The 17,130-nt window shown below is 39.5% G+C and overlaps 2 protein-coding genes across 2 annotated transcripts; one reads left to right on the plus strand and one right to left on the minus strand.

Annotated features, from left to right (window-relative positions):
* Positions 1-1,328: 1,328 nt before the first annotated feature.
* On the minus strand, positions 1,329-3,315 carry si:dkey-83m22.7 (uncharacterized protein CFAP97D1). Its single transcript, XM_034574179.1, has 6 exons — positions 3,047-3,315; positions 2,795-2,897; positions 2,576-2,656; positions 2,149-2,267; positions 1,889-2,075; positions 1,329-1,757 (listed from the first exon to the last, which is right to left on the minus strand). Exons 2-6 carry the CDS (start codon positions 2,888-2,890, stop codon positions 1,527-1,529), a joined length of 714 nt encoding a protein of 237 aa, XP_034430070.1. The 5' UTR covers positions 2,891-2,897; positions 3,047-3,315; the 3' UTR covers positions 1,329-1,526.
* A 7,074-nt stretch (positions 3,316-10,389) lies between these two features.
* On the plus strand, positions 10,390-12,188 carry LOC117754868 (nuclear factor 7, brain-like). Its single transcript, XM_034574208.1, has 2 exons — positions 10,390-10,692; positions 10,780-12,188. The coding sequence occupies exon 2, from the start codon at positions 10,797-10,799 to the stop codon at positions 12,183-12,185; it is 1,389 nt and encodes a 462-aa protein (XP_034430099.1). The 5' UTR covers positions 10,390-10,692; positions 10,780-10,796; the 3' UTR covers positions 12,186-12,188.
* Positions 12,189-17,130: the final 4,942 nt, after the last annotated feature.

Raw genomic sequence — 17,130 nt, forward strand, 5'->3', positions numbered from 1 at the left:
GTCGTGGAGAAAAGTTCCGCATTGACCAAAATATATTTGTCATCGTCGCCCAGTGTTTGTCAAGCTGCAAAACAAACGTACAAATATACATATGTAAACATATTTGGATTTTTACTTAAAGATTCAGTGTGTAAGATTTAGTTGAAAGGGATCTATTGGCAGAAAATGAATATAAAATAATCCTGGTGATGTTGTCACTAGTGTTTAATCATCTAAATCAGAGGTCTTCAACAGGGGGTCCGCGAAATTTTTGGTTGATTAGACAATTTTTTTTTTTTTAATTAAAGTTTTATTTTTTTCAACCAATTTTTTTTCCCCACAAATTTAAATGTCTTTAAATACACATTAACATGAATCAGTGAATTATTTTAATAGCTCAGTGTTGTATGCAAGATGCATGTTTATAAATGGTAGTGGCACGACCACCCTGTACCTTACACATGTTTAAAATAAAAACATGAATATATGAACCTGTGTATTATTTGAATAGCTTAGTATTGAATGCACAATAACAGGGTAGCTATGTTTATACATGGCACTAGGCCCAGTTTAATATAAAACACCATTTTATACAAAATATATCGTAGGGGGTCCCTGCTCGATCTCTCCATCAGTTTGGGGGTCCTTGGCCTGAAAAACGTTGAAGACCCCTGATCTAAATGATACAAATAGTTTTTCCCCCCCTGTAGAATGGGCCCTTTATATTTAAATACATCATATTTACACCAGGAGCGGGTCCTCTCTACGGAGGCCGCCATGTATTTCAGAGGAGCTCAGACTGGACAAACTAAACAACTTTTGAGTTTCTATGACAACTAAAGTTTTTATGACAACAGGTTCTCCTTCATGTTTGGAGGGCGAGGGAGCATTCAGCTGCAACATGCAAGTTCACCACTAGATGTCACTAAATTCTACCCACTTGAACTCTAACCTTTTTATTTGGTTTTGAAATACTTTACAACAGATTCATCTCAGTACACAGTCTATACAATCTACAAGGCCCAACTGTTCCCTTATAAAGCCACATTTAATTTGCATCCACACTAAAAAGATCATAGATATTAGTCCCCTAAACCTGCTTGATTCTTTTCATCTACATCCATGAATTGTTCTCTGGGAAATCAATGTAAATTAAAAAAAATATGATTTGGATCAACACCAACATTTAAAAGTTTTTTCTCGACCCATTTAGCCTTCCACCAAGTTTCATGCTGGTCAGTCCAGTAGTTTTTTGTGTAATCCTGCCAAAACAAAGAAACAAAAATACAAAACAACCAACAAACAAACCAACAAGGATGAAAACACAATCTTCTTGGCAGAGGTAAAGATTATAACTGCCATATAGTTCTGTAGTTAAAATAGAATGTGTCCACATTTTTTAAAGTGGTATATTTTTACTGTACACAACAATATAACTTCAGTTCATGGTATTTCATCCTTCCTCTGTTTCAGGTGTGTGGGACATTTCAGATCCACCTGGAGCCACGGGCTTTTCAACAGAGTGTGGTTGTTTATCTCTTGTAATTTCAAATTGCCTCAGAACATCTGGGACTTTCATGGTCAGGGTGTATATCTGTGTCCTGCTGATTCTCAGTTCCTGTATCTTGTGTCTCGCTGGTTCCTTTTTTCATTTCATTTCCCCCCGATGTTGTTGTGGCATTTGTGTTGTTGCTTGCAGGGCTGTGTGTGGTTGCATCTGTGTTTATCTTTTGTCCTTTATCCGAGCAACTGCTCCCCTTGTCGGGTTTGCCTTGCCCCTGGTGATGACACAGAAATTGAAATCTTTATTATGGTGCAAGGAAAAAGGTCACAATACAGTTTAGGAGGTGATTGTAATTTTCACAATACATTATATCTAGTGTAAAATGTATGGATTGTACTCAACAACCTTTTGCATTTTTGCTCTTCCTCTTGGGTAATGTGCGATGCTGTCCATCAACTTGAGTGTTTTGAGCCAGTCATCATGCCAGCTCCTAACATTATAGTGAGGCCTGCACTGGCTCAGGCGGAACAGGATCATTTGATTCTCCTCGGTGATACGGAGCGACTCCAGCTGTCGCTTCTCTTTGCCAAGGCTACAATGAAGAGCAGAGACAGGCTGTACAACTGGGCTTTTCAACTATGTCTTGGCAAAACAACTTAACTGACCTTTTCTTGTCGTAGTTATTTCTGTTGTCGACTCCTCCAGTCGTCCTCATGATGTGTGATATTTTTTCCATGAGCATATTGTTTTCCTGCTGAATCCTCAGTGTCCTTTCCTCTTCAAGCTTCACAAGATGATTTAAAAAGACAAACGATGCATTTACACTCGATGGACGATCTCATAATGTTTCTATGATACCTGGAAATCAAAAGTTTTGTTACTACATTTCATCACTTTATGTGTTGTATGCTAAATTAAGGTCAGATACGATAGTATATTAATTGTGGTAATCATTTTTTATTTGATTCGGTGAAATGTTCTCTTATTTTTCTAGTTTGAAACTTTACTGGATGGTTTCAATACTGTAACATCTGCTGCCATCGTATGGACATGAAGTAAACTGAGTGAAAAACATTAGCGATAAAGAGGAACCTTCTGTTTCTTCAGCTTCAGATCCAGGTGACCATAAGTCTTTGGTGGAGTTGTGTTTATTGTTGATACAGCAGACTTTACCTTGGGAACAATATAACAAAACAAAAATCTGATAACACAAGTTTCCACAGGGTAGACAAAAATGAATTTGATTAGATTGTGGTCAAAACATTTAGTAACTGTGATAAACCAAAAAACAAAAGACTTGTTGCTCCTGACCTTCCGCTTGTGCAAATCATATGAAGCCTTGTCAAATTTCTGCTGAAGAAATTGGTTTCCAGTGGGAAATGGGGATGGATGTGCCAGATGCTGCATCTTAGTCCTGTGAAGAAAAGATATATGACAAAGTTATATAAAGCTCCCACCCCAACTAGAAACAGAAACCCGTGTATTTGTATGGTGTAATGTTCTGTATAAGTGTTGTGAATGAATCATTGCTTTCTAATCCCAACCTTTGAGTGCATGACTCACCCTACAGTCGGTAGCTGCCCCTGGGGTCTCAATATCACAACTCTTCATCTGCCCAGTGTGTTCATGCTCTAAAACCTCCAACGTCGACTGGGGCTCGACGACGGCGGTCTGTTTTCTGCCAGTCATACATGGTTGCCATGACAGCAGCTGCAGCGAGCGGAGATGAATGAATGGTTTCAAACGATGAGCTTGTTTAGTAAGTACCACACAGAGAAATGCATTCAGGCATAGAGACAGGCTAATTAGTGAGGGGACTGGGAAGAGAGGGAGAGGCTGCAGAATGAGCAGCAGCTCTGTGAGAATACAAATCGAGTTTTAAAAATCTGTTTTGAACTATTATTCATGCCGGGATGGAAAACGAAAAAATACGAATAGCTGAACACTGACATTGGAGTTCAATTCATCAGCTGATCCGGCTGATTGTGGGAAAAAGAGGCCAAATGTAGACTTATTTATTTGAATTGAGTTGAATCAATCAGGTGAAGTTACTATGGTTCCCTGCTTGTTGCATATACAGAGGATTACAGCCTTAGTAACGGTTACTTGGAAACGTAAATCAGAGCAACTTCAGTCAACACACTTAGGCAAGGCAAGGTCGTTTTATTCATATGGCACAATTCATACACAGAGGTTGAGTTGCATGGAAAAGTCCACCACATGTGTGAGTTGCATTCAGGTGCTCATGGAACGCTCTGAAATCTGATAAAAGGCAGTGGGCAGCTGGACGGTGCTGCATTCAAGAGCAACAGTATGCTGTCATGGAGAGAATAATGTCTCAATGGATTATTGAGCCAGTCCCCAACGTAACTTTGTGTACAAAAACTAAACACAACACAGAGACAAAATGAAAAGAAACCAATTTAAAAACAAAAGGCACACTAGTTCAGAAAGTTATGCACAGAAAACCTGCTGCCATTAAACATGCTTTAAACGGATGCCTGACTATAAGGTGAATAAAATGAAGCATTGGATTTTTTAAAGATTTTAAACTCAATTAAATTAAAAATTAAATTCAATACACAAAAGACACTGCATTGTAAACTATTCTGTGGCATAGAGGTGAAATATATTACATTTAACATTTAACGTACCCTGTTTATCTTCTGGAAAATTAAACACAACAGAGTGTTATGTCAAATAATTGTTGAATGAATCCCTTAAAAGTGACTTCATGAATGAAAATCTACATCACAACACTCCCCTCTACTGGCTTCAACTGGCCATGATGGTTTTTGGTGAAACTGAGATCATTACTGTTTTTTGTAATTTTTTATTGTAATATTTTAAATAATTTTTTATTTTTATTTTTTAACAGAAAGTGACATACAAGATAGACAAGAAACACAGACATATGTACATGTTTGTGTGTGTGTGTGTGTGTATGTGTGTGTGTGTGTGTGTGTGTGTGTGTGTGTGTGTGTGTGTGCATGCGAGCAGTGTCTGCATGAGTCCATGTTTAATTGGATTGGACAAGCTGAGGTCTGAAGTGAGGAATGTGGAGCGGAGAGACGAGAGGATGTGGGCTTTGTACTGTGGTAGTAATAAATATATGACGGTATTTTATGCATGTTACCAAAATAAAAAAAAACGAAAAAATAAAAAATAAGATAAATAAGTGAATACATGCATACACCCCATAGCATAGCTGAATATACCCTATAATAGAGTATAATATATACAAATAGGTGTTACAATATATATAATATAATAAAAACCATCATAATAATGAATATGCATCTCTTTAGCTCTGAGGTGTGGGACCTGACCAGGCAAACGGCGAGGTGAGCCATTAAAGATATTCATTGATTTAGCTATTTTGTGTCTTGAATTAGTACGAAATTCAGACCAATTCTGTTCTGCTCAGATATCAAATTTTGATTAAATGCGGTGAGAAAAAGAAAATCCACCTCACTTGTAGGTTCTGTAAGTATCATCATTAATTAAGAGAGGATAACGTATAATGACGTGTTTAAGATAATTAAGCTTGTTTTCATGTCCTGTTCTGTATGTCTGGGGATGCTACCAGCTCCAAGAAAGTCTCAATGGTGATTTTCATTCTACTCTACTGTGGGAATAAGTGCCCGGAAAGACAAGTCTCTGTGGAACAGGGGAAGTTCAGTAAGAACTCATACACACACCAACATAATGTATGTGTGTGTTTGTGTGTGTTTGTACTGCTTTCCTCCTGAAGCTATAGTTTTAATCTTAAACCTGATATGATAAGATAAGATAAGATAAGATAAGATAAGATAAGATAAGATAAGATAATCCTTTATTTGTCCCACAATGGGGACATTTGCAGTATTACAGCAGCAACAGACAAAACAAGCATCAGTAAGTAATAAGTAAAATGCAATACTTAAGTTTAAGGTATATAACCAATATAGAAAGATATGAATTTAATTAAACTAATATATACAGTGTAAATGTATGGATATATAATGATCTGTTGTTATGTGTTGTAAATGCTGCATGACAATCATAAAGACAATAAAACAATATTTATATTTATATATTTTAGTTTATTATAAAAGAGCCCAACTTTGTAGGTGCAATACTCCATGACTATTCATATTTGATTGTGATAATCCAGATGCATAGTGGTTTAGTTAGATTTAATGTGCATTAAAAACCAATAATTTAATAATCTTTACATTTATTGCTCAAATAATGACACTGTGATCAGAAACACTTTGCACACCTCCACCCACAGTTTCAAATGTGTGACTTTGTCCATTTACCGACCATTATAGCAAAATTCATGGCATAAGAAATATAAATCTGTAGGAATCAAAACAGATGAAAGTTGGGTGAGAAAGGATGGACACCTCTCCCCCTCAATGGTCACCATCTGGGCAGAGGGTGAGGGACCACCAATATTTTTCAAACTTGTGAAAATGGCAGCAGAGGAAAGAAGAACATGCGGCTGACAGATGGAGGCGTAATTTCACATCATGTGAAACGGGGGCACACGGGATAAAGTAAAGTGTTCATTTTGAGGTCAAGTGAACAAGGCAGATGGTGATTATTTTGGCGGTCAGAAGCTGTGATCGTCATTTCAGGTGCATGAGTGCACAACAGGCGTATACGATTTGAGATAACACCACCCAGTCAGAGTCCATGCACCACGGCAGTGCACAGCGTAGTGTATGAGAGTGTTCTAATCGAAGTATCTGATTTAAGACGCAGCAACCGTCGCCACTGATTGAGAAAAATAGCAGGATTTCCCTTGGAGCTTATATCTTTCTAGTCGATGCTTCAGGCCAGAAATACAGTGAGATCAGCAGGAGGAGTATATGAGCATTTCCCCAGGGTCAGGATCTGGATCTAGTTATTTTCTGTGTGATGGAAAGGGACTATGGTAACAGGTCCCTTGAGAAGATCCTGTTTAGCGGTGTCTGCATCACCGGCTCCCAGTCTGCTTATTAGGATTTACTGAACATTCACCTGTGATCGAGGGGTTTGATTTTGCAGCCATTGTACAAATTACAGCCTAACCTTCTGTGAATATTGATGCATAAGTTGCCTTCAACAGTCATGCATCGTGAGAGGACCAGTCCAAGACAAGGTGTCACATAGTGGTCATCTATCAGATTGTTGCTCAGGAGGCATTACAAACCTTTGACCTTTTTAAAAATAGAAACAGAGATTAGAGATGTCTCTGGACACACCAATGACTTCTTTTGGAGTTGAGCCTGTTCTGCCGCAATCTAGTAAAATAGCCCACAGTCTCTTATTAAAAAACTGCAGAAAACCCACATGTCTGGTGTTTTAATACGGTGGCGTTATAAATCCCAGTTGTATTTACCCACAAAATCCCAAACAAAATGAATTCCAAACAGTTTCCTTGGTAAACAATGACAAAACCCTAACTCTAACAAAACGGAAAAACCCTTCTTCTCTATAGACAGGGGTTTTAAAGCAGCTAATGGATGGCAGAATAGGTAACGACTCGGAGGCACTATACGCTCTCAGCCCTGCCGCTATATTAATGCTGCCGAGCTACAGAGGAATGGATGGCTTGACTCGGAAATAGGCTTCATCCCTGTAAAAGTGGCTCTTTTGACGACAGTTTTGCGTATAAATGCTGCACTTCCTCCTGAATGCAGGAAGTTTGCCCCATTTTATCACTCAAACCCACACAGGCCTATAATCCCGGATAGATCTGTGCTATGAAAGGTTGTAAATAATGAAAGATGCCGTCTTTACAAGTTAATAAAGAACCACAGTGCCGTTACATAACAGCGGAATGAGTTATGAGGATAACAAATTAACCGAAGTGAGACCAAGTACAGTAACATGCTGAAGTCATCGACTGCAGTTAGCCAACACAAACGCAGATTTATGCTTTTCAGATGGAACCTTGGTTCTGATCACAATTATAAATGTTCTTTTGTTTCCATAAGCAACTTCAGCTTTTCTGAGCATTTTAGCTTTGTGGTTTCTGGCAAAGTCCCTTTTCCTTGTATCTTGGTTTAAAACCTGCAAAAAGCAAACAATGCGTCTCAATTACTATGAATCAAACAGGGTCATCTTTATTGATTACATTTTTGTGTCTCTGTCACATTTTCCTTAACCCTGTTAGAGAGAGAATATATGTGGGTCCATACTGACAAATTGACATTATGTAGTGTTTTTCTTGTCTTTGTGTCCACATTCACTCGTTCACACACACACACACACTCACACACGCACACACGCACACATGCACACACGCACGCACACACACACGCACACACACACACACACACACATATTCTTGCAGTGCATCTATATGTATTGCCTTTGTATCACATATCATTCAATTTCATTGTTAATTATGTTATGTCATTCTTGCCCAAGGACTCTTCGACATGCAGGCTGGAGGAGCCAGGGATCGAACCACGGTGGTACGTTGAAGACCCGCTCAACATCACACAGTGTGTCCATGGATACAGAAGGGTTCCCTACACAATACAAAAGCCAGGCATAAAAAATATTAATCCAATATAAAAGAAACAATAATAAACAAATAATTACAGATAATTATTTAAAATAATAAATATAACAGAAATATAATAAATTAACCAAAACATAGCTGAGTATGAACAATGTTCAAGCTCCAGTTGAATATGTTTTCAGTCTGGTGTGAAAACTAACATTTGTTGTTGTGAGTTAGTGCAGTTGAAGGAACAGCATGGAAAGGTCCACCACATGTGTGAGTTGCATTCATGTGCTCATGAAAGGCTCTGAAATCTGATAGAAGGCAGTGGGCAGCTGAACGGTGCTGCATTCAAGAGCCACTGTATGATGTCATGGAGAGGATAATGTTTATTGAGCCAGTCCCCAACGTAACTTTGTGTACAAAAACTAAAGCTTTATTACCCGGTTTGCAACTTTTTTCACAAGAGGAATAGACATTGCGATGTTGCGTGTCATAAAGAAGTTGCGAGACTAAAGTTTCCATCTTAAACTCAGTGGTAAATTAAAAATATGATAATAATAAAATAAGACCATCATTGTCCACATTTTCCGACTACACACAGCAATGTAAAAATAATGCAGAATTAGTCATATATGTACTGCAGAATCTGGGAATATTAATATGTCAAAGTGAAACTGTTAAATTGCTTTCACAGTCACTGACGGGACACGTCAAATATTCCCAAAACCTGGCTCCTCCGGTGTGAAGTAAAGAAGAGGAGGAAACATCTACCTCATGCTTCACACACAAAATATCCTGATGGTATCACATCTATCGTCCACCTGCTTGTTGCATTTTGCTCTTGTACCAATTGTGCACAATCATCTGTTATCCTCCTTGTTACGGTGACTTGTACAATCTGTACATGTCTGTAAAGGGGGAGCGGGATAAAGTGCACGCAGCAGAACACACTGATTCACTACATGACAGATCAGTGGTTAAAGAGAGGGTGAAATAGCTGGAATATTGATTATCTTGTTGGCGCAGCAGGAACTAATCAATCGCATGACCGCACATATGCTGTGTACGTTTGGGTAGACACTGGCTTCATGAGCATGTCACAGCCAGATGGAGAAGAGTAATGCATCTCATCGAGAGAAAAGAAAACGAGGAGAAAGGAACCTGTTAAACAGAGAGAGCTCAGGTTGTATGAAGTGTTCCTATGATAAGGACACAAATATACGGACAATTCTCACCGGACAGGACACTCCATGAGAGATGATTATAAAAGGACATGAATCGAGTGGGTTTTATTTTAGGCCCTGTGCATCATTAAGACGTGTGCGTGTGGAGTTCGCTGAACGATGCTTGGCATGAAAGCGACCACTGCAGCATCCATTACTAATACCAACTCACTTATTCACAGCTTTATTTGACTGTGGGCTCTTCCTCATGCTTTGGCTGACTGATCGGTGAAAGCACTGAGTACAGTGCCTCGCCCAAAGGGAAACTGAGAACATCCACATTTCAGCCACATGCCTTTTATGACAGATGTCTCCAATTATAGACAATACAGGACTGCATCGAAACCGTGAACGATCTTATCTCTGTTTTGTGGTTTTTAATAGATGGGGGGAAAAACATGTCACTTGCCATGGGAAAGAGAGTCCCTGTGCTAATACGAAGACCATTACATTCATTAAACAGTTGAAATCAATGCAAAGTTGATTACATCTCCAACTGGTCTCCTATATTTCTGAAACTCGACAGGGTTTATTGAACATCTATGAAATGGACCCTGGGGGGTTTGTGGGAGGAGTGGATGAGGTCTAACATTAGAGTGAGGGAGCAAAAAGGAGTCTTATTAAGGGGCGATCACGTTAATGACGACAATATACCGTCTATACTGGAGTTTACATTACAAATATGTAATATATAGAGAGACAGAGTCACAAATAGGGTGTAATCATTGTAAGTGATGAGAGGCATCCTCTCGCCTCCTCGTTTAAACCAGTATTGACCTCCTCTATTTACAAAGAGCAGATGTCTTTATGTCTTTATCTATTTATTCATTCATCTATTCCTCTAGTGTTGCGTTGTGTTGTGTTGTGTTGTGTTGTGTTGTGTTGTGTTGTGTTGCGTTGTGTTGTGTTGTGTTATGTTATGCTATGCTATGTTATCCTATGTTATGTTATGTTGTGTTGTGTTCTGTTGTGTTATGTTGTGTTTAGTTATGTTGTGTTATGTTGTTATGCTATGTTATGTTGTGTTATGTTGTGTTATGCTATGCTATGCTATGCTATGCTATGCTATGCTATGCTATGTTGTGTGGTGTTGTGTTGTGTTATTAGGGCCCGAGCACTGAACAGTGGGAGGCCCTATTGAAATTGTAAGGATTATTATTATTATTATTATTATACTTTGAACCCTGAGCAGATAACGATCATATTCAAGCAGCTATTTTACAACCAAGTCTCTTGTCCGTGTGAGCTTGTTGCTGCCAAATGACTTTTGACCAGTTATCAAATCCAAGGCTTTGATATTACTTTTTACAATCGTGTCCCGACACACCAGAGAAACCAGGAAACATCTGTTCCTCCCTGAAGAGACGCAGGCTGAAAACCAGACGATCACATTCACCTTCCAAACCAAACTAGACCAAACTAGACCAAATGTCCTGAGTGAGTCCAGCTACAGGAGAGAAGAGTCAAACTACAACCTGCCGACGCTCCACACACTGACCGTGAGTTTAACAAACACCTCGACTCAGAGGGGAAGTAAACCTCAGTGAAGTTCGTGGAGCTGTGGCTGACTGACTGTCTGTTTTCAGCTTCACCTGGAGACTCAATGGCTTCCAGATCAGAAGAGGATCTCTGCTGTCCCGTCTGCCAAGATGTCTTCAGAGATCCTGTCATTCTGTCATGTAGCCACAGCTTCTGTAAAGACTGTGTGAAGAGATGGTGGAAAGACAAAGAAGTAAAAGTGTGTCCACTTTGTAAGAGAAGATCTTCAAAGTGGGAACCACCTTGTAACCTGGCGTTAAAGAACCTGTGTGAGACCTTCTTACAGGAGAGAGATCAGAGCTCTTCACATGCTCTCTGCAGTCAGCACTCAAAGAAACTCAGACTCTTCTGTCTGGACCATCATCAGCCAGTGTGTGTCGTCTGCAGAGATTCAGAAAAACACACCGACCACAGAATCAGACCCATCAATGAAGTTGCACAACAACACAAGGAGCAGCTTCAGGAAACTCTGGAGCCCTTGAAGAGGAAGTTAGAGTGTTTTGAACATGTTAAAGTAGAGTTTGAACAAACAGCAGAACACATTAAGGACCAGGCCGGACTCACAGAGACGCAGATCAAGGAGCAGTTTAAAAAGCTTCATCAGTTTCTGGAGGAGGAAGAGGAGGCCAGGATGGCTGCACTGAGGGAGGAAGAGGAGCAGAAGAGTCGGATGATGAAGAAGAAGATTGAGTCTCTGAGCAGAGACATAATGGCTCTTTCAGAAACAATCAGAACCACAGAGGACGAGCTGCGAGCTGAAGACGTCTCGTTCCTGCTCAACTACAAGGCTGCAGTGGAACGAGTCCAGCAGCGCCCCCTGCTGGATGATCCACAGCTGGCCTCAGGAGCTCTGATAGACAAGGCCAAACATCTGGGCAACCTGAGCTTCAACATCTGGAACAAGATGAAGGACATGGTCTCCTACAGTCCTGTGGTTCTGGACCCAAACTCTGCTCATCCAAAACTCGTCCTGTCTGAAGATCTGACCAGTTTGAGACAAGGAGAGAGACAGACGCTTCCTGACAATCCAGAGAGGTTTGATTATTACCTCTCAGTCCTAGGATCTGAGGGTTTTAACTCAGGGACTCACAGCTGGGACGTCCTGGTTGGAGACAGTACAATCTGGGCACTGGGTGTGTCAGCAGAGTCTGTCCAGAGGAAGGGAGACAATCTGTCTGAATCATGGAGAATAAGGTTCCATGAAGGTAAATACACATTAATGTCACCATCAGCATCATCTGTTCTCTCTGTGCAGAAGATCCAGAGGATCAGAGTGAAACTGGACTGGAACAGAGGAGAACTGTCGTTCTCTGATCCTGATACTAACACACACATTCACACCTTCACACACACTTTCACTCAGAAGATGTTTCCATTCTTTAGCATTAGAGATCACTTGAAGCTGTTACCTGTGAATGTCTCTGTGACGCTGGATCAGAGCAGTAAGAGATAAAGATTTTATTCATAATGTTTATTTCTTCAAGAGAAATCTGCTGAATTTAAATGTTAAACTCGTTATTCTAAAGCTTTGTTTATTTCTCCTTTTACTTCTCACTCATTTTTATTTCTACTGTCGACTTTTCCACGTGTGTAAAAAGATTTCATTATTTTCTGATCTTTATCTTTGGTTGTTTTTTTATTTTCATGGAAAATGTTTTCTATCATTCAGATTTTGTGTGGATCCATGAAGTCGAGCAAACTGATGAAGATCCACATAAAAACACATTTATCAATAACAGCTGATCATTGGTCACGTTCAACAAACTTTATTAAAACTCACACATGAGACATAATTCATGTTTAATCACATAAAGTCTGTTCACATATGAAATAATCCAACATATATGGACATTTGTCTGTTTGATGTGATGAAGCCAAAATGAGTCTGTCAGTGAAAGTGTTTATTCAACAGCAGCCTAGTGATGTGACTTTAATATTGTGATCAAAATAATAAAAACTATGAAACAGAAACAGAGTTCTGACCTTTTTTAAGTTGAAAAGTAAATATAACATTATCTTGTCATTAAGTAGGATTTAACACTCAGATAGTGTCAGGTTTTTAAATTGAGATATATATACGTTTATTCATGAATTATTATTTTGTGTTGTGTTGTGTTGTGTTGTGTTCTGCTCTGTTCTGTTCTGTTATGTTATGTTATACTATGCTAAGCCATCCTATATGCTATGTGATGTTATATTATGTTGTGTTCTGTTATGTTATTATAGTATACTTATCTGTGCATACTGAACAGTAATAACACAGGCCTGTGACCATAATTAGCCATAATACTGTGCTGTATATCCTGGTGGACAGAATTAGAGTGTATTACTAGTGCTCTGTGACTGTGGGCTGGTTAGCTTGTACAGTGGAGGGTGTCTAAATCTGCACTGGGCCTGTGTCATTGACCTTATCTCTCTGCAGTAATGAATATTGCTGGTCACAGTGGATTTTAAAGAGGAGTTGGTCATTATGTGTGTGGGATTCCTCAATTTGCTCTATTGCTCTTTGCCCTATTACTCACAATGTGGGTGCGCTGGAGTGGTTGAAGAGCTGATATCAAAACATCACACGTGGCACCACGTTTGAGCATCAGTGAGCAGGAACGGACGAACCTGGACGCTCGAGTGTCTTTTACATGTCTCTGTCCCCGCATGTCCATATGTGGTATGACATGCACCCACTATGATATCATTAACAGCTGCATCTGTCTAATCCAGTGAGTTGTGTTGTGGATTTAGTAGTTATGGTCTAAAAGTTATACGAGCAATACAGAGAATGTGTGTGTGTGTGTGTGTGTGTGTGTGTGTGTGTGTGTGTGTGTGTGTGTGTGTGTGTGTGTGTGTGTGTGTGTGTGTGTTTGGTCTTGATTGACTTGGTTCACAGCAGCTGTTCATTTTCTACCGAGCACTTGCTCTGAGCAGTGCCAAACACGGCTCCCTCTCCATCTCTGATTGGTAGACATGTTGGCTGCGGGTGACGGACATACATGTGGTCCCACTGTAGCGTTCCCTGAGAGCATTGGCCCCCGACTTGGGCAAAAGCACAAGTTTCTAAATGAAATCACAACGGGCTAATTAAGGAAGTACATTTCCTTGCATGAATGATAGAATTTTGAAAAAGCTTCATTATATTAATTAACTTACATGACAGTGCACTGCCTCGTTTGACGTCAATGCATACTTTCCCCTTTATTAACAGCAAAAATCAAAAGCAAAGATTTAAGGAACTTGCATCCAGTCCAGGTCCATTCAACTTTATTAAAGATTACATGATAAAATGAGCATGAAACTGCAGCAGTTTTCAGGCTGAATTATTTATGCTATACTTTAAAAAATTGGTTTAATTGGCAGGAAACGCTCACAACAATAAATTAAAGAGACTGGAAAACGTTCAAGAGAGCACATTAGGATACTGATGTCTGTGGATATCCATTACTTAAAATCTAGTAGTTGATATAAATAAGATGTTTGAATTATCACAAAATGCTTTCTGCCAATATGCTGAAGTCCAAAAATGTTGTGATGGATTTCAGTTATGTTGACTATTTACTTCTCTAATTTAAAGCGTCAGTTTAAAATTACAAGTAAATTATGTGTGGATTGTTTGTTATTAAGTTCAAAAGCTACTTTTCTTATGTTTTTCACTTATATGAATCACTCTATACATACTCCATCTCCACAACAGTCACACATGCAATTCTTCACACTATACTTCCCTATGCGTGCGCTTGTTTAAACGTGTACAGTAAAACCACAGAGACCAGGAGTAAAACTGGGTCCAGTCCATTTGTCTCTATGCATCTTAACCCAAGATAGTTTTTCCCATCGGGAGAAAACCGGCTGTTAAAAACCCACAGGGGAGCCACTTCCTGCCGGCCGCAGCCTGGGCAATCAAAAAGAAGTATTCTAATCATCCCTGACAAAATTGTCAGAGGATATTCTCCAGGGTGCGATGATACTTTACATTACAGTAGATGGATCGATAGGGAGGATGACATGAGAGGCCTCTGCAGAGGGAGAGAAGTGGAGCGCCCGCAGTGTACTCCTCCGACGTGCTGCTTCCACAATGAGTCTATTTGACCCCACACAAACATGCAAACTGCTCAAATAAAGGCATTCACCCTTTATCTGGGGAGTCATACTGGATACATGTGTGAGGGCGGCGTTCTGTGGCTTTGTGTGTGTGTGCAACAAATGTGTTCGCAGGTACACAATGCGTGCAAACTACCAGTAATTGAAAGTTTGATGTCTATTACTGACAATCAATTAGAAATTCCTCGCAGTTAGCTTTCAAACAGTGACACAGCAAAAAGTACAACGCCGCGTAGAAGAAAGTCAATCAGGAATCATTTTGTTTCAAAGTGGCCCACGTCCCAGAGGAACCAGTTATCAAAGACAACTGACAAGACCTGGGCGCCACAAAACTAGGTCATTAAAGTGGATTAATGCTGTAATTCAGAGATGAACACACAACACAGACCCACTAATGAACTCCTGCAGTCTCTCATCAAGCCTCCCGCGCTGTGGATAATATTGTTTACGCAAAACTCAGCTGTTTTTTTCTCTGTTCTGCTCACAGGAAGTTACATTGGGTAAAAGAAGCTTGTTAATTATGAATCGTCTATATTTATCGTTAATTGTCCATTATTATATATAATAAGGATTATTGGAAAATATCAGGTGATGTTTGTTATTAACTGACTGATAAATGTTTTTCGTTACAGACATGACATTACAGTACATCACGTTTTCTTAGAGCATAACAGCGATAGCATAGCAACATAGCTATGTTGTCATTTTCATTTAAAATGACAACTGAATAACAAAAACCGAGTAGTTTTAATCATTTTACTCCATTACTGTCTTGAATTTTCTGACAGCGCTTCAACGTTGTGACGCTGATGATGGCAGACGCTGCGTCCCACTGAATACTCAGGAGTTATAATTAAAGATATTCACTCAGAAACAATGATCCACGTAAACTGTAAACATTACTCATTAAGAAAACCAGTTGTTGTTTTTCTTAGATAGGCAGTTTGATTGCTGTACCCACAATGCTGATGAGTCAGTACTGTTCAGGTTAACAATGTGTCATAGTCACGTGCTACTTAAATGCTAGTTTTTGAAGTAATTTCGAAAATGGAAGGATTGCTGAAATGGTGCAATGCAACACTCTATCCCACTAAATTCAAGTGAACCTTTTTCCTTGACCTCATATTTTTTCAGCAAATCACCGAATAAGTGAGAATTCAATACTCATTCCTGACTAATACATTTAGAAAAGCAGGAAAGAAGATAAAATGTGCAGTTTGTAAGTAGGTCATTTGTTTCTCCTGGGGCTATAATCTTGGTCATTAGTTTTCCCTTTGTATTTTTGGTTTACTGGCAAACACTGTGTAGCACCTGTGAGTGGGGTCAAACTACACTGAGCAGCTAATGGGTCCTCTTCCACATACTGGCAGACAGACTGAATTCTGCCACTTGTGCTGGGAGGGAGTCACGCTGACAGATCTGAAGTATGAAAAACACATTCAACAGAGAAACAGTAAAAACAAACCACTGGAGCCGCGAAGCAAATTTAAAAATGATGTTGGATGGAGAAAAGAAAGAAAATGGAAGTTTGCTGTTGACACACACAGACACACACACACACACAGACACAGACACAGACACACACACACACACACACACACACACACACACACACACACACACACACACACACACACACACACACACACACACACACACACACACACACACATTGTTTCCATAACCCCTGCCTGGTGTGGGCACAGACATAATCAGGGGAAAACAATGTCGTCTTCTCTCGTACTGTGCGATGGAAAATGTTTTAATCCTTGGAGAAAGGTAGTCACACAGTGGAAACAGACGTCCTGATCAACAATAACCGCCTCCTGACCCTGAGGGATGCGGGAGCTAAACACCGCCAGTACACATTATCATTCAATAATACATTTAAATGTTTCTAAATGATGTATTTTCATAAAATAATGTCCTTGCTTTTAACGTGTGCTTTTTATTTACTCCAATGCATTTTCGACTGATCAAATTTTATTCGTACAGCCCATATTCAAAAATCACAATTTGCCTCATGGGCTAAACAAGGTGTGACTTTCTCTGCTCCTGACCATCGCCTAAAATGTGGAAAAATTACCAAAAACAATAATCTTTTATAAAAGAAAAGGGGACAAGAGTCACATGTGAGGGATCCCTCTGCCAGGATGGAGATGTGTATAATGTCTGTGGTGTTTAAAGTATTTATACAGAAGAAACAGTCTTAGTGAGATGAAGGGAGCAGCAACGTTTGCCATTGATTCCTCCATGTTTCTGTTCTTGGTTTTCCATCATCACTGTTTTCTTGTGTGTTATTTGTC

The sequence above is a fragment of the Hippoglossus hippoglossus genome, chromosome 21 (genome assembly GCF_009819705.1).
Source record: "Hippoglossus hippoglossus isolate fHipHip1 chromosome 21, fHipHip1.pri, whole genome shotgun sequence".
NCBI lineage: Eukaryota > Metazoa > Chordata > Actinopteri > Pleuronectiformes > Pleuronectidae > Hippoglossus > Hippoglossus hippoglossus.